The 20530-nt window shown below is 63.4% G+C and overlaps 2 protein-coding genes and 1 long non-coding RNA gene across 4 annotated transcripts in view; 2 read left to right on the forward strand and 1 right to left on the reverse strand.

The window, feature by feature from the left end:
- Positions 1 to 3206, forward strand: part of ADPRHL1 (ADP-ribosylhydrolase like 1) — a 15920-nt gene extending 12714 nt beyond the window's left edge. The window contains exons 5-7 of the mRNA XM_037024961.2: positions 558 to 685; positions 2030 to 2162; positions 2928 to 3206. Of these exons, the coding sequence (XP_036880856.1) occupies positions 558 to 685; positions 2030 to 2162; positions 2928 to 3085 (419 nt within the window). The 3' untranslated portion in view covers positions 3086 to 3206. The remainder of the gene's footprint in view (positions 1 to 557; positions 686 to 2029; positions 2163 to 2927) is intronic.
- The window catches only part of LOC108399958 (uncharacterized), a 21710-nt gene extending 17219 nt beyond the window's left edge, over positions 1 to 4491 (reverse strand). For both annotated transcript variants that reach the window (XR_012120959.1, XR_005063123.2), the window contains exon 1: positions 3808 to 4491. This is a non-coding gene — a long non-coding RNA (uncharacterized lncRNA). The remainder of the gene's footprint in view (positions 1 to 3807) is intronic.
- On the forward strand, positions 3355 to 20530 carry LOC108399956 (uncharacterized). Its single transcript, XM_017665026.3, has 2 exons — positions 3355 to 3772; positions 11657 to 20530. The coding sequence occupies exon 2, from the start codon at positions 11688 to 11690 to the stop codon at positions 16395 to 16397; it is 4710 nt and encodes a 1569-aa protein (XP_017520515.3). The 5' UTR covers positions 3355 to 3772; positions 11657 to 11687; the 3' UTR covers positions 16398 to 20530.

Consider the following 20530-nt stretch of genomic DNA (forward strand, 5'->3'; position numbering starts at 1 on the left):
TGTGGGGGACAAGATCGAGGGTGCTCGCCCAGCTGCCAGGCTGGGGGGCAAAGAGGCTGCAATGGTCCTGATTCTCTGAGACCCAGAGCGCTGTCCCCGTCATCTGCGAGCCAGCCCAGCCTGTTTCTGATCAATGTCCTCTTCACCAAAAGACTTCAAAAAGCCACTTGTACACCTCTGGGGCTTGGATGTCCAGCTGCTAATCAGGAATAATGCAACACCCTCTCTCCCTACTTCGCCGGCAAGGGTTGAATCAGTAAAGATATACAGGTTCGGGACTTTTGAGAGAATGGGCTTACGGATATCGCCCTCGCCATCCCAGCCTTGGCGCGGTTCCTCCGTCTCCACCTTCCTCGCTATTGTTTCAAAGTAGCTGCAAATATAAGCATTTTCAGATTTCCGCAGCAATGGCCAGGGCAAGGTGCCGGGCTTTCCCCCCAGCCCCTCCGCTGGGTGGGGGGCTTTTTCTCTGCCTCCCTGACCACGGTGTCCCCACACCCACCCCTCGGCCAGCTGGAGGGCCCCCACATCGTGCCCATCCTACTTTCTATGTTTAGAATACCAAGAGCACTGGTTTTACTTTGAAGCTAAATGGCAGTTTTACTTGGAGGAGAGAAAAATCAGTGAAGACACGGAGAGTAAAGCCACCTTCCCTGAACGTTACGACGCGGAGGAGAGGGACAAGGCAAGTCTCACCCACACCTGACCTGTTTCTGCCTTGACAGCCTCAGTCTGGGGGGGCCCAGGCTTTAGCACTGGGCTGAGGGAGCTGCCGGGGGGGCACGGAGGACTCTGAGGAAGGGCATGTTTAAAACGATCTTTTATCATTTTCCAGCACATACTGTAATTTGAAAATGCGATTTTTATACATATTCCATCTCACTTTATCTCTTCTAGGAGCTAAGAATATAATATAAAGTTGCATAGGAAGAATAAAATCATACAAACCACCCTCGCTGCCCATTCCGAGAAACCCCTAGGTAACTGCGGCTTAGCCAAGACTGAAGCTTATCGCCCTTATGTCAGGGGACCCGGGCTGAGTCTCGAGTCTCCTTGCAGAGCAGGCTGAGGACCCTCCTGTCTGGCTGCTCTGTCATTCTGAGTGCCTCGCCTCACTGTCCAAGCTAGCTGCTCCAGCTCCAGCCAGCTTGCCCGCATTCCAGGGGTCAGCAAAGAGCACAAGGAAGCACCCTTCCCCCTCCATGTACCTCTCCTGGGCTCCTGGGCTCAGGGAGATGCAGAAATGTAGCTCTTCAGCAGGAGACACTGCTGCCTCAGCCAGCAGGAAGCTGCTGCCAAGACACAGTGTGTGATCTGCCCGTGTCACACACACACACACACACACACACACACACACACACTGACCTGCAGATGTCCCCCATCCCCCACAAACTGACCTGCCGATGTCCCCCCATACACACACTGACCTGCAGGTGTCCCCCCATACACACACACACACACACACACACTGACCTGCCAGTGTCCCCCCGCCTACCCTCCCACACACAAACACCCAGCCCATTGGGCTCCTGGCTCTCTTTAGTCCACAGCACCTCCAGGGGTTCTCTCAGGGCACCACGTGCTGGGCCGCCCCCAGCTGCCTTCACACAGGTTCTCCTGCCCCACGGGCCTGGCTCCCAACCCCACCGCCTTATCACCTGCTGTGGCACTCACTTGCCCCTTTGCCTACACAGACCGAAGGCCACGGCAGAGTAGCCCCTGTCCTTGTCACACAGCCCTGCCACAGTGCCCAAAGGCACAAAGCCCTGTCCCTTTGCTGAACTGTTTCTTGTCATGGACTTTACGGCCACTGACACAATGCAGTTTACCTGCAGAATGTCCATCCCAAAAAGAGCCGCGGGAAGTCAGCCTGCTCGCTGTCCGCCATCAGCCCAGGCCATGCCTTGCACACACTGGTGCTCCATAAGTGTGCAGAGTCAAGGCATAGCGGCCGCTGGATGCCAGAAGGCACGCGGGCTAACCAGATGGGCACCATTGTGGCGTGTGACTCTGACCTGTGTCTCTTCAGGTTTACAGGAAGTGGAGCTCGGAAGGCCGAGGGGGCCGCCGGGGACACGATGCCCCCATGATTGCATATGACGCCCTCTTAGGAGCCGGGGACAACTGGACAGAGCTGTGCCACCGGGCCATGTTTCATGGAGGTGAGACTCCGTCTTTAATGTCTTGGGGTCCCGGCAGCTGACAACCCCTTCTCATTGTGAAGCACCCCTCAGGGTGCCCGGTGCTGTAGGCCTGGAGGGCGCCAACCTCTTGATCCCCGGAATTCGGGTCCTCCCTGGAGGAAGCTGGCCCCCGCGGGCTCAGCAGAGAACTCGGGGCGCAGGAAGTCCTGCCAGCGAGTCTGTGCTGGAGAACGTGGCGGGCGATGCATAGCCGGGCGCAGCGCTGCGCTTCCTGGCTGGCGATTCAGGGTGCAGGCGCGTCTGCTCTGGGCGCGCTCCGCAGCCAGAGGCGGCGCCTTGGAGGCCGCGGCCCTGGGTCCAGACGCCGACTCCGGGCCTGTCTTCTCCGGGACGAGCGCGGGGAGCCTGCCTGCGGGGTCTCCGCAGCATCCTGGTGACGGGCCCTGGACCCCGTCCGCCCTCCGAGAGGATGAGACACCCGCGCTTCCCAGGGCAGCGGGGCCGCCTCCGGGAGAGCAGGGCGCGGGGCGCGCCAGGGGCGAAGGCGGGCGGCGGGCGGCACCCGAGCAGCGGCGCAGGAGCGGCGCGTACTCGGCGCCGTCCCCACGGGAGGGGCCCGGGGCGCGCGGTCGGCAGGATGCGCGAGGCGGGGAGGCGCCGCGGGGCGCCCCAAGCCAGCCTGGGGTTGGGTGCAGGGGGCCGGGAGTGGCTCCGGGGCGGGCTCGGGGCAGGGGGCCGCCGCCGGCCGCTCCGCCCGGGCCCTGAGCGCCTGTTCCGTTGCAGGCGAGAGCGGGGCCACCGGGGCGATCGCGGCCTGCCTGTTCGGGCTGCTGCACGGCCTGGACGCGGTTCCCGCCGGCCTGCGCCGGGGCCTGGAGCACGAGCAGGAGCTGCTGCGCCTGGGCGAGGCTCTGCACCGCCTGTCCTCGGAGGAGAAGTAAAGCCGCCGCGCGCCCCTCCCGGGCCCGGGCCCCCCGGCCCCCCCCCGGCCCCCCCTCCGCCCTGATCGCCTCTCGGAACCCTAATCGCTGTGTAAAATACATCGTTTGTCCTGCGAGACTATCCTCCCGCCCCACGCAGCCCCCGGCACTGCCGGCGCACGCGGGACCCGCCGCCCCCGCCCCCTCCGGGGCGCGGGGTCTCTGGGACAATTGGTGTATTTTATTCGGTCGCAGAACTAATGCCGCCCGCTCAGCCGCGCCGACGACACTAACCAGGGCCTGGCCGGGCGGCTCGGCCACCGGCCCCTCGCGCTGGGCCTCTAACCAGCCGCCCGGGGACGACTAACCGGGCCGGCGGGAAGTGCAGGGACCGCCGCCGCGCGCGGACCCCTCGCTCCAGCCCGGGGCGCACGTGCTGCTCCGAGCGCCCGGCCGAGCCGGCTGTTGGTGCTCGAGGCCCCTTTTCCCGGGGGCGCCCTCCCGCCGGGGACACCCGCGGGTTCCCAGCACGAGCAGCGCTCCGGGAGCTTCAGCTTTGGCTTCTGGTTCGAGCTGCCCTTTGCTGCTGGCGCTTTTCGGCCCCAGGAGGGTAAAGTCGGGCCGGGGGACTCCCGGTCGCGCAGCCGCAGCGAGTGGCGCTGAGGACGCCGTCGGGGTGATCTCCCAGGGGCGGAAACCCCCGCTCAGGTAAGGGCGCCCCTCCCGCACACCGGGACACTGACCTCGGGGACAGCGCGCCTCCCCTGTGGCCCCCCTGCCAGGCGCTGGCCTTCGTCTCCACAGCTTCAAGCACTGATTCCATCGAAAGTCAGGACGTGAGTAGGTTTGCAGGTTGGATTTGACCAAATACAGAAACAGAATTCGTAGGAATCATAAAAAAGTGAAACTATCTCCCCATTTCACTTCCCTGTGGTACAGAAACGCAGAAGTGGGGAAGAAAAACAAGCCACACTAAGTAGGGTGAATGTCACCCCTACTTGAATTTCTAAACATTAATCCTTGTTGGCCTCACTCTGTCATTAAGCTAGTTCACCACAGCTGAGAAAGTCAAACGCTGCCAACCACGGCACTGGAAGGCTGGATTCTTGCAAACCCTCACCCAGGTGCGGAGGAAACAGTGGGTCCCCGTCCGTCCTGCAGCCCCCCAGACTTCACCCCATCGGGCATGTGCTGCACTCACAGTTTCTTTCCGTGATAGGAACTGCTGTGTAAATAATGGTTTGCTTTGCATTTTTCTCTGTCATCACGGTGTCTGCCACAGCCTTTGCTGCCCCAGAACCGTGATTCACATGACTGGACCCTGAGAGGGAGCTTGCGTGTTCCATCTCGTGACATTTTTAAGCACTGTCCCGCTGCCTATCCACATAGCAAAACCACCTCTCATTCTCAGTGCAGGAGTGTTCCTCCCTCCCAGTTATGGATGCAGACGACTCAGAGGCAGGGGTGGGTCCTCTGTGGTGGCCCCCTCCTACGCCCACAGGCCACACCCCTGTACCGATGGTCCCTCTGCTGGCGCAGCTGGCGGGGGGACGTGAGCCCCAACTGCCCGGGGAGACATGCTCCCCATCAGGAAGGGCTTGCAGGCTGGCCACCACCTGTGTCCTCAGACAGGCACTGCCCCTCAGTGGCCCTGATATTGGGGGCAGTTCCCCTGACTGCTGAGAAGTGTTCAGACTCAGGCTGATTTTGTTAAGTTCATGTTTCCAAATTCTGATTAAGAGATTCTGCATTTAGATTTCAAATTATTTCCCCAAAGCTCTCATATCTATAAGTCAGACAAGAGGTGAGTTTGGAGACCCACCTAGGGACAATCACTTGAGATCAGAGTGCCCACTACGGGGGCCCAGCAAGGTCCAGCTGCCTGACCACCCACAGTGTGACTGCAGAACTACCCCCACGTCGGGTTCTCTGAACGGACTCCCATGTGTGCGCTGGCAGGTCTGCGCTGCCAGGTGGGAGAGAGCCGCGGGGCAGTCACTACCCTGCTCTGGAGAGGGGGCCTTGAGCTCGGGGGGTGCGGCTGCTAGTCAGGGAGAGTGGGACTTACACCCGACAGCCCTGCTCCTGCCCCACAGCGCCGCCGGTGGCCCCCTGCACCCCACAGGGAGATGCTTGGTGACCAGCAGCCCCAGCACCTGGGCAGGACCAGAAAATCCTTCAGGTGCCAGCTGGTGGAAGTGGAAGTTCTCAGATTGATTTGCCTCCCAGGCCTCCATCGCTGAAGTGCACCCCAAAGCCCTCGAGGGTGGGAGTGACTCTTAGGTGACCACGGCCCATTGAGCTGATGTATTCACGGGCAAGGAGCAGAAATGAGACCCAGGTCCTGCAGATCGTCAGGAGAAGCGTCAGCGCGGGAAGGAAATAGCAGCTGAGCCCTGGGGCCATGCCTGGCACTGTGGGGCGCCTGCTGGCCAGCACCCAGGAGCCCCGGCGGGGACAAGGCCATGGCATACACTGCCCTCTCTTCCTGTGCTTGGGTTCGGGTTCTGTGACCGATTCACAGTTTCAGCCAAGGCAGTGTGTGCTGTTCGTTCCCTGGAAGCAGTGGGGTGAGGTGACGCTTGCAGTGAGATCAGCGGCCGCACTGGCACCAGCCCGTGAGCTCAGCACACTCACGGTGGCAGGCCGGCTGCCCGAGGACAGGAGCAGAGCAGGAGGTGCCTGGCTCCTCACTCCCAACTTCTGAGCCCCTGGGGAGGCCGGGCATTCGGCGAGCACCTACTGTGTGCTGCCCCCCAGCTGCGGAGCGTGTGCACACAGAAGGGCACTGCCCTCTTCCTTCCCAGCTCCAGGCAGCTCACCCGCTGACAGCTGCAGGAGGGCTCTCAGGGCCCACAGGGCACGTGCTGGGCAGAGGAGGAGAGGGCCAGCCCCAGGACACATTCTGTGCACCAGGTCCCAGGCACCCTGCTCTCCGGGGCCCTGGTGAGGCTGACCACGGGTTCTTTCCTCTTTCTTTCCGAGGACACCCTTGGGGTGGTCCCAGCTCCTTGGAGGACTGGGCCTGTCTTCCAAACCACCCTGGGAGACCCCATCGCAGGAGAGAACAAGGGGCCTGGGGGTGCCCAGGTGTTGCTTGGGGCCACACGCAGAGCAGCAGAGTGGGCACGCGCCCCTGGGAGAGCAGGGTGGTGCCGCCCGGGCGCTGCTGGCCAGGATGGCACCCGTGGAGAGCCCAGGATGGGTCGCTGCTTCCCTCTTGAGGCCCAGATCCCAGCCAGGCAAGGGGACAGGGTGTGTCGCCACACAGTGACTCCTTGTGCCCTTGCGTTCTCTTGTGACCTCTCGCCAGCCAGAGCTACTGACAGGACTAAATTAAGAAAGTTTACTGCAGCCTTCCTGTTTTCATTGGCCCCTGAGAAATGTGTTCCATTCCTGCCCTGGGATGGGCGTACCGTCGGTGCCCCCTCCAGCGGGCGGGGCAGCAGCTGCATGCGGCTCTCCTCTAGGCAGGGCTGACCTCGGCCTTGAGGAACTGACCCTCCCAACAGCTCTCTCACTTCCCAACCTTCAGGGCACCGGGCCAGGCCCCTTCAGCATCTTACTTCAAGCCAGGCCTGCTGCAGGTGGGGAAGTCAGAGGAAGAGGTGCTGGGCCTGCCCTCCAGGCTGGCGGGACAGCGAAAGCAGGGCCCTGCCCCGGGGGCCACGCCTCCACAGGGCACACACGGAGTCCACTGCCATTCTGACTCTAAATTAAGCGGATGCAGAGGTCCACACCATAATGGTCCCTGTGGGGGACACTGAGAGCGTCCGTGGGATCAGTGGGGCCACTGCAAAAAGCTCCACTTGGAGGGGCATCTGAATAGGTCGTGAAGGATGAATAGGAGCTCAGGAGTGCAGGCTTTCCAGGCCAAAGGCTCAGTGTGGGCCAGGGAGGAGCTGGGACCGAGCAGGGAAATGGACATTCTGGAGGCTGGAGCTTGAGGAAGAGCCCACGGGAGAGCCAGCCTGGAGGAAGGTCCCTCCCAGCGGCTGGCCCACGCGCAGAGGCGGCACCTGTGCTCTGAGCTGCACAGAGCCCACATGCACAGACCCTCGCCCTGGCAGCAACGTGTAGGGTGAACTGGACAAGGCCCCTCTCCGGGCATTTGCTGAGGGCCTGCTCCAGTTGACCTGCAGCAGGCCAGGGGAAGAAGAGGAAGGACATCCTGCCTCCAGCGGGGCACAGGCAGAAACATCAGTGTGGCTGAAGCTTCCGCGATCATGGGTAGTGATGCCCACTCAGCGATGATGACACAGGCAACCCCTGGAGAACTCTGGCTGTGTGCTCAGGGCCCTGGCAGGATGGGGTGCGGGGAGCCTGAGGGGCCATGCTAAGCAGAGGGGCCTAGAGCAACACTCTGGGGTGGGGATGAGCTGGGGGCCAATCTCTAGCCAGGGCTGCCAGAGCCTAGTGCCAGGTGGGCCTGGGGACCAGGGTGGTGTCCCTGCAGGGGGGACAGGCACCCAGCTCAGCAACGACGGATGCGGTTCAGGGCTTATAATGACAAGGACGTGATGAGCACACACCACACGACTGTCCTGCAAACGCCGGGCGCGGGGGCACCACAGGAGTGAGGCATCTTCCCAATGGCTGCTAAACACCAGGACTTGGTGATGGTGGCTGTGCCAGCGCTCGTCTAGTCCCTGTCCCCGGATAATGTCCTGAAACTCACCCGCTGCTGCCGGCTCAGGTGAGGCCACCTTGGCAGGGCAGGGCTCTCCTTAAGGAGATGCCCTGTTCCTCGGACTATAAATCTCGGAAAAGCATCCTGACTTTCTGTGGAGCGGACATTTCTTAAGTAATTGTGGAAGCATTTGGGAGCCTTCTGGCGCTCTGCCCACAGGCTGGTGGATAAAAACCGGCTGTGATGTGTACCGGCTGGGCTGGCCAGGCAGCTGGGAGCAAATCTAAGATGCTGAGATCTCCAGGCCTGCTGGCTTAGCGGGACGCTGACCAGTCTTGGAACACAGCCGATGGTATCACTGGCTGCCAGGTCCCAGTGCAGGCACACAGGATGCATCTCACCCCAGTGTCTGAAGGACATGTTGCAAGTTCAGCCCAGTGCGAGGCTGTGGGGCATCACTGTCACCTTGAGGGTGCACCACCGCCTTCCTGGATTGACGATGCATGGCCAGGGGTGCATGGGTGCTGACGCTGGGGAAGGAGGCAGGGGCGCACCATGCTTTGCCAGCTCACCGCCTCGGCCACTCCCGCCTCCCAGTTAGAACGGGAGATTGACGGATCAGCTTCCGATTTAGGCTTTGGGGCCAAACCCTGTGGGTGAGAATGTGTGAAAGGGCCATGAGGTCGCACAGGGCTGACCCCCGAGGCCTCCGTCCGGGCATCAGAACGTCCCCAGAGCATGTCAGCATGGCCGCTGCAGTCACATAATGGTCAGGGAGGTAAGTGACCACTGGCGAGCAAGTGGCTGTCCACTGGGTCCCAGGCCCCTCATCCCCACCTTAGACCTGGCAAGGCTCCCATGTGCAAGCGAGGATGGGGGCCTTTTCCCCATTCGGCTGGGTCAGCACACGTGGCCCTGGACAGAGAGGTACCATCAGCACGCTGCTGGGCCCAGGTGTGTTAATTCGGTCAATGAACCGAGGCCCCTCCTGTGTGAAGACACCTGGGGTGGGGGAAAGGAGAGGGGGCGATGGCGCTAGGTCAGCAGGCCTGGGGCAGGGTGGGCACCACGGGAGAGCCCAAGGCAGGCTGTCAGAGCCAGGTACCTGTGTCAGACGTGGGGGGCCATGACGCTGGGTGGGGGGGTTGTGATACTGGGGGGGGCGTGATGCTGGGGCAGCATGACGCTGGGGGTGTGTGACGTGGGGGGTCATGACGCTGGGTGGGCATGATGCTGGCGGGAGCCTTGACAGGTGGGGGGCCGTGATGCGGTGGGGGGCAGTGACACGCCGTGGGCCTCAGGCAGCAGGTTTTTGCTCCCATCAGAAGTGAGGAAGCCACCACCTGCAGGCAGCCCTCCCAGTTGCACCGCCAGAGCGGGAGTAGGACGGAAGTGTCAGCGGGCAGGGAGGCCTCCGTGCATCCTCAGGCTGCTGGGCGTGGCCACCGCGCGGCTGTGGGGTCTGGGGCACAGAGGGCCCCTGTGTTTTGGGGTGGGGCACGAGGTAAGGAAAATGGGAGGAGGATCTCCAGGTGCTGAGTGTTGAGTTCAGCCCCGTGTAATGTGCCGGGGAGACTCCAGATGTCGGCCAGATGCTCACGTCCACGAAGCCGGGCACAGACCACGCTCCAGCCAGCGCCCACTCGGCCAGCCCTGCGGCCCCCAGGTCCCCAGCATCTCTAGGGCCACGTTTCTCAGACGTGGGTGACCAACGAGCCCGAAGAGGTGAGGAAGGGGAGGTAAACTGAGGCATGGCGCCGCAGGGAGAAAAGCACCGGCGGGCCTGGTGGTGTCCAGCGGGGGCCCGCATTCACCCAGGGGTGCTGCTCCCAGCACCTCACGAAGACGTCTCAGCAGCTGCCCCTGGCCGAGGGGCCACAGGCTGCCACCCTTCTCCTACTTCAGAGCCCTGACGGCCCCGAACAACAGGCTTTCTTGACGGACGCCCCACGCTCCACGTGGGGATCTCTGCTCCCCAGGGTCCTCGCTGCCTCTGGCTGCCTTTGGACAGCGGGGCAGGAAATGCTGGGGGCCTGGCAGGGGGGCTGACAGCCCGCATCCCCAGGTTAGCAGCCCCACGGTAGGGGAGTGGACAGCTGTCACAGAAGGCGGCGGCTTGGTTACCACGCAGGGCACACGGGCACCATCAGAGGATGTGGTGCCCCACACGCTGCTCCGACCCCAGCCAAACCCGCCTGCTCGGCTGTCTCCTAATCCCACCGCTCGGGGCTGAGGGCCCAGGCCACGGCGCATGCACTGAGAACCGGCCTCTCCAGGGCATCCCCTGCAGGGGTCTCAGCACCGGGCAAGACTCGCACCCTCAGAGAGGGTCCTTCCCACGCTGCTCAGCTGCCCGCGCGCAGGCGGGGGTGCAGCTGGCTTTGCTTTAGGAAAGCTCAGTGGCGCAATTGTCTGATGTCAGAAGGGGCTCCGTGGCCTCTGCGGCTCAGCATGGGTCCCGCCCGCTGCACTGGTGCTTGGGGAAGTGGTTGGAAATGCAGGTTCCCAGCTCCTCACAGACAGACTGTGTCAGAAATTCAGGGGGTGCTGCAAGGCTTCTGTGTCTTATGGTGTCTGGGATGAACTGGGAACCACTTTCTGCATGAATCCAGGGTACATAGGGGACTGGTGGAGCTAACGCACACCCTAAGCTCCCACTACCTCCCCAAAGAGCCACCTCGGACTGGGCCCGTTAGCAGGCCGGGCACGGACAGCAGGGGCTCACCGAGGGGTTCTTCCATGGCGTGTGGGGCCCTGGGGGCCCTGGTGCCCATCGGCCCAGCGCGCAGCCTGTAGACCTGCTGGAAAGCATGTGTGGCCTCTGAGACAGCCCTTCTCAGGAGCAATGCACAGAAGCTTGCAAGGCTGTGTATTTCCTTCCAGTCTGGTTCGGGTCCCGGTGTCTGGGCCTTAGAAACACTGGGGCCTGATCCACACACCAAGCTTCGCAGCTTGCATTTCTAACCACATCACGAGTGTTTTCCTGGTGGACAGCTTGCTTTTCCTTAGACAGGGGTGTGCCCGTTGAGCAGCCCAGGGTGGGCTGTGAGGACACTCCAGGTGTTAGTGTTGCGAGCAGCCCCATGAGACTTGTAATATGGGTGTCTTTGCCCTGCACCTGATGGTCTCCTCAGAGTGCGTAACTGGAAGGTGTGGCTGGGCTGGCGTTCGGAGCTCATCTTCACAAAACTACCACCTGGGGGGGGGGGGTGGCGTCCCACTGGGAGGACCCTCTGGCTTTAAACTGCAGTGGGCAGACATGCCCCTGGGTGCCCAAGCGCCCAGGAGATGAGAAGCCCCACCCAGTACCAGAGATGAGTAGCTGGCCAATGGTGGCAGGGCTGGGGCTGATGAGCACCTCAAGGGGACAGGCCCCCTCAGACCCCAGTCCCCTCTGGGAGCATTTCCAAGTGGTTCACAGGGCAGATCCCACTGCTGCCCATACCCTCTGCAGCAAGGCACACTCCCCCCGGCTCTGGGGTCCACTGCCCACCCCGGGCCTGGTGGTCTTACTGACGCTCCTGCCAGCGAGGTCTGGGACTGTGCACCCCTGGGATCAAGTAGACTGGACGTACCCTCACTGTCACTTCAAGTTAGATGGGAGCAGAGCCCCCCAGAGGGCACACTCTCTAGCTTGCTTTTCCCTGTTTATGCAAGCACAATATGTCCATTATCAAAATGTAAATGCCTTACACACACAAAGCTATTCAGTATCAACTTTCTAAGCCCCAAGAAGGCTAGTGGGCCAGCAATGATTGCTTTTTACCTTAAAAGGGGACAGTGGCCCAGACAGGTGATGGGGCCCCCTGCGCCTCCTGTTCCAAGGCAGAGATGCCGCAAAACTGGCTCACTCAGTCCTGGACTTCTCCGGGTACTAAAAGTAGGGGTGCTCCCTAAGGAACAGTCTAGGGGTCACCTTGGGAAAACGACGGTGATCTGGAATGACTCATTTTTTCCTACAGCCCCAAGGGTGGCAAGAGTTGCATCGACACCATGGCCATAGACACCCACAGCCTGAGAAAGAAGGTCAGCAGAGCAACGTGCCACCCGGCAGCCCGAGCCATCCTCAGCAGCCTGCTGCTCTATGTCACCGGCCACGAGGACACAGGAGCCCCCCAGGGGCCTCCTTCCGCCAAGAGAGCAGAGGTTGGAGACAGCGAGGCGAGCCCCACGTCTGAGCCCCAGGATGCCCACAGGCGGCCCACGCGCTTCCAGCTCCTGCAGGCCAAGTTCATGGGTGCCGGCCGGGAGCACCTCAAGAAGACCCGGGAGGTGGGGCGACTGATCTTCAAGGACAGGCAGGGCTCAGGCAGGAGCGTGGTGACCACCACCATCAACAAGCTGCTGGAGAAGGCCAGGGAGGGGGCCGGCGGCCGGGCACCAGGCCGAGAGCCACTCTTCAGGGAGAAGCCGCGTTGCAGCCTCCCTGCCGGGAGGAGCCCCATGAAAAGCATTCTGAAGGTGTTCTTGGCCGCAGAGGAGAAGGAAGCCAAGGAGAAGGAGGCGCGGGAGAAGCCCAAAGCTGCCAGGGGCCCCCCGCCAAAGACAGCAGGGAAGAGGGGCTCCATCCTGTCCAAGCTGCGGGAGAAGTTCGAGCAGAGTGGCTCTCTGTGCTCAGAGGCCAGGGTGCTGCTGCTCCGCAGGGACGACCAGAGGAAAAAGCGCACGCACAGGCCCAGACCGCCACGGTCCGAGGCCCGCCTGCTCTGCGCGGCCACCATGGCCAGCAGCTGCGTCGGGACGCCCCCCGCCCGCTTCCTGGCCTGCGTGGCTGAGCCTGTGCTGGCCTTCAGCATTGCCACGGTGGTCTGCGGCCCCCGGAGCTGGCTGTCCCGCTGTGCCAAGATATGCCGGGCAGATCGGGGGCATGTGCTGAGAGGAGAACCGGGCGCGTCCCCCAGCACAGGGAACAAACCAGCAGGAAAGGGGGGTCACGATGGGGAGCCCTCCCAGCCCCAAGCGGCCTGGGACACAGCTCCCAGGGACAGCCTGGAAACAGCAGTCCCCACAGGTGACACGGTGCTAAGGGGAGTCAGGGCAGGCCTGGACCCTGGGCTCCTGGGCAAGGGCACCTGCACTGAAGACGCCCTGGCAGTCTGCAGTTTGGCGGGTGAGGCAGAAGGACTAAGTGCGCGCTTGGAGCCCGAGGTTGGCCTCTTCACCCAGAAGGGCATCCCAGAGAAGAGGGCACGGAGGCCCAGCCCGCAATGCGCAGAGCGCGTCCCCCAGCCTCCCGGCGGACCTGCCCGACTGCAAGAGGCACAAGGAGACGGGCGCCCTCACCGTCTGGGGGGAGAGAGCGGGGTCAGAAATGCACAGGCACCGTTTCCTGCTGTGCCGGAGCGCAAAGGCCACCAGGTGGCCACGCCAGGGCTTAGCGGGCCTGTGGGCACACGTCAGGGCCCACAGGCCGGCCAGAGCCTCGCGCCTCCTCGGGGTGATGGGGATGCCCCAGAAGCAGCCCAACCCAAGCCACAGAGAAGCGGCCTCGGGGAACAGGAGGAAGGAGGCGGCCAGGGGCAGTCGAGCAGGCCAGGGCGTGCTGGGGACCGGCTCAGCCGGGCAGAGCACCGCATGCCAGACCACCGCATGCCAGACCCAGATGACAGGCCAGTCCTCCAGGCGGGAGCCCCGCCACCTTGCTACATGGCCTCAGAGAATCATCCGCAAGAGCCCTCTCCTGGGGAGGGAAGCTGGGTGGACGTCCCTGCACCGCTGGTGGCTCAGGCAGGGGTGAGGATATGGGAGGGCTTGCCCGGGGTGGTTGCGACAGTCCTGCATGGGTGGGAGTGCAGGGGACTGCCGCTGCCCGTGTCGGCCCGGCCCCTGTGGGGCCCCATAGGGAGCGCCGACCCTGACTCCAGCCAGAACAGAGCCGCCTCCCCAAAAGAACACCTGAAACCAAGCGCCACAGCCCCTGGACGGGTGACAGCTGGGGGGACCACTGAGAGTCACACAGTGCCAGCACCAGGTGCCATCCCGAACCCCAAAGACTGGCCAGCCAGAGTGGGGAGCACCTTGCACGAGGGCCATGGCGACTCCCCATCGAGTCGCAGCCTTGTGGCCGAGGCCCCTGTGGGCATGCCCAGCTGCCTTGTCCCCAGGGGACTCCTGGAGCACCACAGCCACCCGCCTGTGCCCTCGAAGCCTCCATTCCCAACTGCCCAGCCCCAGGCAGGCGCCGCCTACCACCGAGCCTCTGGGGGATCCGCAGCAGGAAGGGAAGCTGCCTTGGCCTTCCCAGAGAGCCCCCAGGGGGACCCCAGAGCATCCCCAGAGCCAACCTCCCCTCACCCCGTGCCCCAGGGCAGCAGTGCAGTGGGGCCTCAGCACCCCAGTTTGGGCAAGCTGCTGTCGCCTTCTGAGAACTGCCAGGCCCAGCATGGGACCCATGTGGTGCCCGAGGAGCAGCTTCCCCCTGGCGCCAGGGCTTCCTGCCTGCTTCCCTCAGGGCCAGCCGCCACAGCAGAGGGGCAGTGGGTGGTTGGGGTGCCCCAGCAGTATCCCAGCCCCCAGGCCCCACTGCGGCCCAAACTGCACACACAGGCTGGCGTCCCGGAGGAAGAGGAGATCAACTGGAGTCCCCGGCCTCGGGTGGGCCTGGGGGCACCAGAAGTGGGGGCCTTGGGGCCCATGAGGCCTGACAGTCCTGGTGAGAAGGGGGTGGCCCCACAGGGCCAGAAAGCTACACTGCGTGGTGCTAAAGAGGGTCAGTCCTGGCCCCAGGGTGCCCTGGTGGGGAGTGGCACTGTGGCCACTGGCATGGAGCCTCCCAGCCCACACACCGGGGAAGGCCCAGAGCATTGGCAGGAATGCTGGGAACAACACCCAGAGGAGCCCCTCGGGGGACATGCTGTCCTGGCTGGAGAGAACCAAGCACAGAGGTCCCCAGAGAGGCCGGGGTTCCCAGCACAAGCCCAGGTTGGCAGGATGGTGCCCTGTGACCTGGCGGGGCCCATGGGCAGCTCTGCTCAAGTGGCACCCACTGTAGGCATGAGCGGGAAGTCCCAGGGACTGGCTCGTGGGAGTGGCCAGGGAGGCCCCCAGATGCTGGGCCGGGTGGAAGAAAACTGGCCCCAGGGGTTCAAGAGCCAACCAACTCCAAGACCCCAGCCAGTGCCAGGCTCTGCAGTGCCTGCGTCTCATGCCCCATACCAGGTTATGCCCCCAGAGGACCCCAGGGTGGGGAGAGGGCACGTGCCCCTGGAGGACCCCGGGGTGGGGAGACAGGGTGTGCCCCCAGAGGACACTGGGGTGGGGAGACAGGCTGTACCCCTGGAGGACCCCGGGGTGGGGAGATGGGCTGTGCTTCCGGAGGACCCCAGGGTGGGGAAACAGGGTGTGCCCCCAGAGGACACTGGGGTGGGGAGATGGGGTGTACCCTGGGATGACACTGGGGCAGGGAGAGGGCGTGTGCCCCCAGAGGACCCTGGAGTGGGGAAAGGGCAGGTGCCCCTGGAGGACCCCAGGGTGGGGAGACAGGGTGTGCCCCTGAAGGACCCTGGGGTGGGGAGACGGGGTGTGCCCCGGGACAACACTGGGGTGGGGAGAGGGCATGTGTCCCTGGAGGACCCCAGGGTGGGGAGATGGACTGTACCCCCGGAGGATCCCGGGGTGGGGAGACGGGCTGTGCCCCCAGAGGACCCTGGGGTGGGGAGATGGGGTGTGCCCCCAGAGGACCCCGGGGTGGGGAAATGGGGTGTGCCCCCAGAGGACCCCAGGGTGGGGAAATGGGGTGTGCCTCCAGAGGACCCTAGGGTGGGGAGAGGGCATGTGCCCCCGGATGACCCCAGGGTGGGGAGACAGGGTGTGCCCCCAGAGGACACTGGGGTGGGGAGATGGGGTGTACCCTGGGATGACATTGGAGCGGGGAGAGGGTGTGTGCCCCCAGAGGACCCTGGAGTGGGGAGAGGGCGGGTGCCCCTGGAGGACACCAGGGTGGGGAGACAGGGTGTGCCCCTGAAGGACCCCGGGGTGGGAAAATGGGGTGTGCCTCCAGAGGACCCCAGGGTGAGGAGAGGGCATGTGCCCCCGGACGACCCCAGGGTGGGGAGACAGGGTGTCCCCCTGAAGGACCCCAGGGTGGGGAGACGGGGTGTGCCCCCAGAGGACCCCAGGGTGGGGAAACGGGGTATGCCACCAGAGGACCCCAGGGTGGGGAGAGGGCGTGTGCCCCCAGAGGACCCCGGGGTGGGGAGACGGGGTGTGCCCCAGGATGACACCGGGGTGGGGAGAGGGCATGTGTCCCTGGAGGACCCCGGGGTGGGGAGACAGGGTGTGCCCCAGGATGACACTGGGGTGGGGAGAGGGCATGTGTCCCTGGAGGACCCCGGGGTGGGGAGACAGGGTGTGCCCCAGGATGACACCGGGGTGGGGAGAGGGCATGTGTCCCTGGAGGACCCCGGGGTGGGGAGACGGGGTGTGTCCCAGGACGACACCGGGGCGGGGAGAGGCCGTGTGCCCCCAGAGGACCCTGGGGCAGGGAGAGGGCAGGTGCCCCCCAATGACCCCGGGGTGGGGAGAGGGTGGGTGCCCCCGGAAGACCCCGGGGTGGGGAGAAGCATGTGGGGAGGCGACCAGCGTAGGAGGACAGCACACTTCGCCAAGTACAGAGCGCAGAGCTTCAGCGACCAGAGGTCCTTTGATTTGTCCTTTAGACCAGCGTTTGTCAGGGCCGAGGACACGTTCGAATCGCCCAAGTGAGGCTCCGGCCGACCCTCCATTTCTGCTCCTTGCCGGGTGGGAGGCTCTCCCACCTCCCAGACAATCCTCATTCAGAGGCCTGACTGGCATTTTCCTTCCCTTCTCGCCATCCCCGAGCTAAGGGCATTCTGCCCGACGGGCTGTGGGGCTCTGCCTTCTCCTAGTGCGCACGCCGCCTCTTCTCCCGAGAGCGGACGGGCCTGGCAGAGCAGCGTGCCCGGCCCCCAAGCGCTGTCTCTCGGACGCTCTTTATTCCATCGGGGGCGTCTTCATGTGGCCAGTGCCCGGCTCACACTCCTGTCTCTGCGGAACGGTGTTGTGCTAGCACACTCCTGCTTGGTGCGCCTCCGTCCTGCCCCACGTGGTGGGCTCAGGCGGCTTCAGCCTTTGAGGTACTTTTCCCTTTTGGGTCACCAGCAGACGCCTTCATGGCTGGTGTCACGGTGCCCCTGCCTTGCTCACACAGCCTGTGCAGCCCCCTGGACACGACATGAGCAGGGGAGTCGCCCGGAAGGTGTCAGGTGTGCACTTGCCCAGAATGTAAGCACAGACCCCAACTCCAGCGGCCCAGCACATTCAGGAAGGATGAGCTTCGGTTCTCCCAAGCAGCTTCCCGGGGTGGCTTGCGTCCCTGACCCCCACCTGACCCTGCCACAAAGCCAGAAGCCACCGTTCGGTGCACGTGTGGGAGCACCGATGGCTGACGTTACAGCTCCCTGTGCCCAGCACCCTCGGCAGGGCTCTCTGAGCAGGAGGTGGATTTCTGCTTGGTGATGACCTCTGGGTGTTCGCTGCCTTTGAGCGGAGCATGGTGGTAATGGTGCCGCAGGAACGGCCTCTGCCTCCCGTTTGAATGGTCACTGAAGAGCTCTGACCGGGTGCTGAGTGAGAACTGGGCTTGTCACTGATCTTACTAGGCGAGGCCTGAGCTGCACGGTGCCTCCTCCCGGGAGGTGGCCCTGATGTGACAAAGTGCACGGTGGCTTAAGGGGCACAGGGCTTGGTGGGGGCTAAGCCGGAGGCAGGCAGGGTCACTTCCTGCCGCCTGCCTCTCTTCAGTCAGGCTGTTGATTTAAAACCCGGCAGACTGGAAATTCCTGGAACTATGTCAGGTGCATGGGAGGGCCAGGAGGGTGCTGGGCGGCCTTGGACAGTGGGGCAGTGCTCCAGGCCCGACTGTGAGGCTCTCTGCCTGGCTTGCTGCCTGGCAGTGTGAGTTGGTGTGTCTCACAGTCCCCTGCACACGCAGTCTGGGCAGCTGGATGAGGACCCCAGCCTCTGGGAGGGGGACCCAGGAGGTGCCTCTGTGGCTGCACTTGTCTCCACTGGGGGTGGGGCCTGCGTGGAGGGGCGTAGTCTGTGGGCCCCATGGGCACTCCACCTCCTGGGGGAGGGGTGCCCCTCTCTCAAAGCACAGGCTGCGGTGCCCCTGCCCCCCGGGTTTCAGGAAGGCTGCATCCAGACGTGGCGCTGGCTTCCTGGGGCTGCACAGCCCAGGAGGTTCATGAGACAGACACGCAGGGAGGGCCCCACAGAGCGCCCAGACACAGGCTTTTCTGGTCCCGTGGACCACACCCGCTCACACCCAGGGTGTCTTCGCAGGGATGGGGAGGTGGCTCCCTGGTGCTGCACGGGCAGGCGCCGTCTCGTCTGCCTCCTCCACTTACACTTCGTCCCACAGAGGATTTGAGGCACGGAACACGGTGGTGGAGGAAACAGACTGCATCCACTGGGTGTTCCCTTTGTGAGATGAGCAGTTTTGTGCTGCTTTTAAACAGACCCGGGAGTCTGCTGGGGAACGCATGGAGAGGTGTTACCCGCCATGGCGGAAAATGAGGGCTCCCCCTCTGGACTGCAGCCCTGGAGGCGGCACGCCGAGTCCCCGGGCACACGTGGGGTGAGGCGCTCCCCGGCCTACCGGCCCCCTGCTCGCTGGAGGGACCCTGCCTCTGATTCACCAAATACGGCGGCAGGTTTCCAGGTCCCACTGCCCTCTGTACATGGTGCCAGAGGAATGCCACCAAAAAGAATAGGAGAATCCTCCCACTCGAGGACTCACAGCAGGCGGCACGTGTTCCCGTGACACAGACCACAGAGCAGGGGCGCAGTTGCTGAAAAGAGGCCCTCAGGCCCCCGGTGGCCGGGGCTCCCAGAGGAAAGGCCCATGGGTTGGAGCTCGTGGGGCACCCTCGTTCGTAGGCACACCTGCCAGCTCAGTGTCGCCCCCCAGTGGTCTCGATAGGGCGTCTCTGCCATGTGACTCAGGGCCTGAATCACGGCACTAACCTGCAGCTGGCCACTCACTGTTGTTGCATCATCTTCCTCTGTGTGCACCGACTCTAAGATCAGTGTTAGAAAGAATTGCTGGATGTATTTTGTTGTATTCCCTCCTTTGAATTTTTACTAACCTAATTCAGCTGCAAATCATTTCTCAGATGGTAATAAAATATATTGCCCATCACAAACCTCTTCTTTGCTCTGTGAGGGGCTGGGCAAAGAGGGTAAGGCTTTCTGGTCAGAAGGTAGCTGTGGGCAAGGAGCAAGTGACAGAGAGACGGGGCACTCCTTGGTCCTCCGGGAGGCCACCCCGCAGAAGGAGAGCCCCTTGGTGAGCTTAGGAAAAGCAAGCGGGGCAGGATGACCTGGCCCACCTCCCGGCCAGGCCACGCACGCAGGGCGCCCACTGGGCTGGAGCGAGAGCAGCCCCAAGACGCCAGGCACGGGCACGGGACGTGGCGCCTACTTCCCCACAGGCTCTTAGTGTCAGGGGAGAGGGACAGCGCCCGTCCACGGGAAGAGCTGCTGGGGCTGAGCCTGCACCCCTGTCCTCCCAGAGCGCCTGAGGCGAGGTCCCGAGGCCCCTCTCCTTTCCCCAGGAAGGACTTCCCATGGGAATTCGCCCCGAGGCTAGGAGCCACCTGGACATCCTGAATCTGTGGGAGACTCAGGCCCCTTCCCCTAGAGGAGCACAGGGTCTGCCAGGAAATGGTTTCCGCACACAGAGCGCTTCTGACACCAGATGTGTGGGTTTCCCACACCAGGCAATTCCACAGCTCACGGGCACATGGGCACTACAAGTCAGCTCCCTTCTGACGCCGACTGCCGGGGTCAGCGCAGCCCACAGGCTGAAGACTCAGAAGCCCCAGACTGCCCCCTCCTTAGGCACCAGCCACAAGACCCCTCTTCCCACGCTTCCATCCAACTTGGCTGCAATTCGGGGTTCCCATGACCTCTCCGCAGGCTTGAAATTTGCTACAACATTTCACAAAACTCAGAGAAACACTTCCTTGTGTGTATGTTTATCATAAGGGATACATGAGCAGCCAGCGGCCAGCAGCGTCCCGCTGGTAAGCGTGGTGGCTCCCAGAAGCGGGGCCTCGGTCCGTCAGCTGGGAGAGGCTGCTTAGCCTGGTGGCGCCACCCGCCCACAGACCCCGACATCCCCTGAAGGCCACTGACCTTGGAGTGGAACCCGCATCTGGCCCAGGGTGACTCCCTTGCCTGCCCCTTCTGCCAGGAGTCTTGTGTCCATCCCTGGAGCAACTGCCTGCCCGCTGGAGTCGCAGAGTAAAGCCGGTAAGATCCTTCAGTTGGCTCTGTTGAGTTTTGTCTTCCAACAAGTATGACTGAAACTCAGCGAAGCACAGGGGCCACAGGGAGCCCTCACCTCGCACTCCACGCCGTCCGCAGGGGCCCTTCGGGACACCCCCAAAGTAGGCACCAATGTCTCCCAGAGCCCACTCCCCTACACCGAAACGCCATGCCCAGACCCCCACCAGCTGCCGCGGGCCGCCCGCCCTGCAGCGAGGTGGCCTGCCCACGGTGGGGCGGGTCCCACCACCCACCACCCACCACGCAGCCCAGGAGTGGCACTGATCACAGAGCCTGAGCTGGGGCGAGGGCACTCACGAGACGGACGGAGGCAAGAGGGCGCTGGCCGCCACGCTGGCAACCAGAACCGGTTAGAGACAGGCTGGAGCAGGCACTCCCGTGGGGCCCCAAATGGTGCCATTGTAAAGCAATCAGGCGATAAATGTCAAGAACCTTTAGAAAATGCGGGTCCTCAGCCCAGCAATTCTTTTCTATGAATCATATTAACGGAACATTGCCTTCTTAATAAAAATGTATAAAAC

Source organism: Manis javanica, chromosome 9, assembly GCF_040802235.1.
Source record: "Manis javanica isolate MJ-LG chromosome 9, MJ_LKY, whole genome shotgun sequence".
Lineage (NCBI taxonomy): Eukaryota > Metazoa > Chordata > Mammalia > Pholidota > Manidae > Manis > Manis javanica.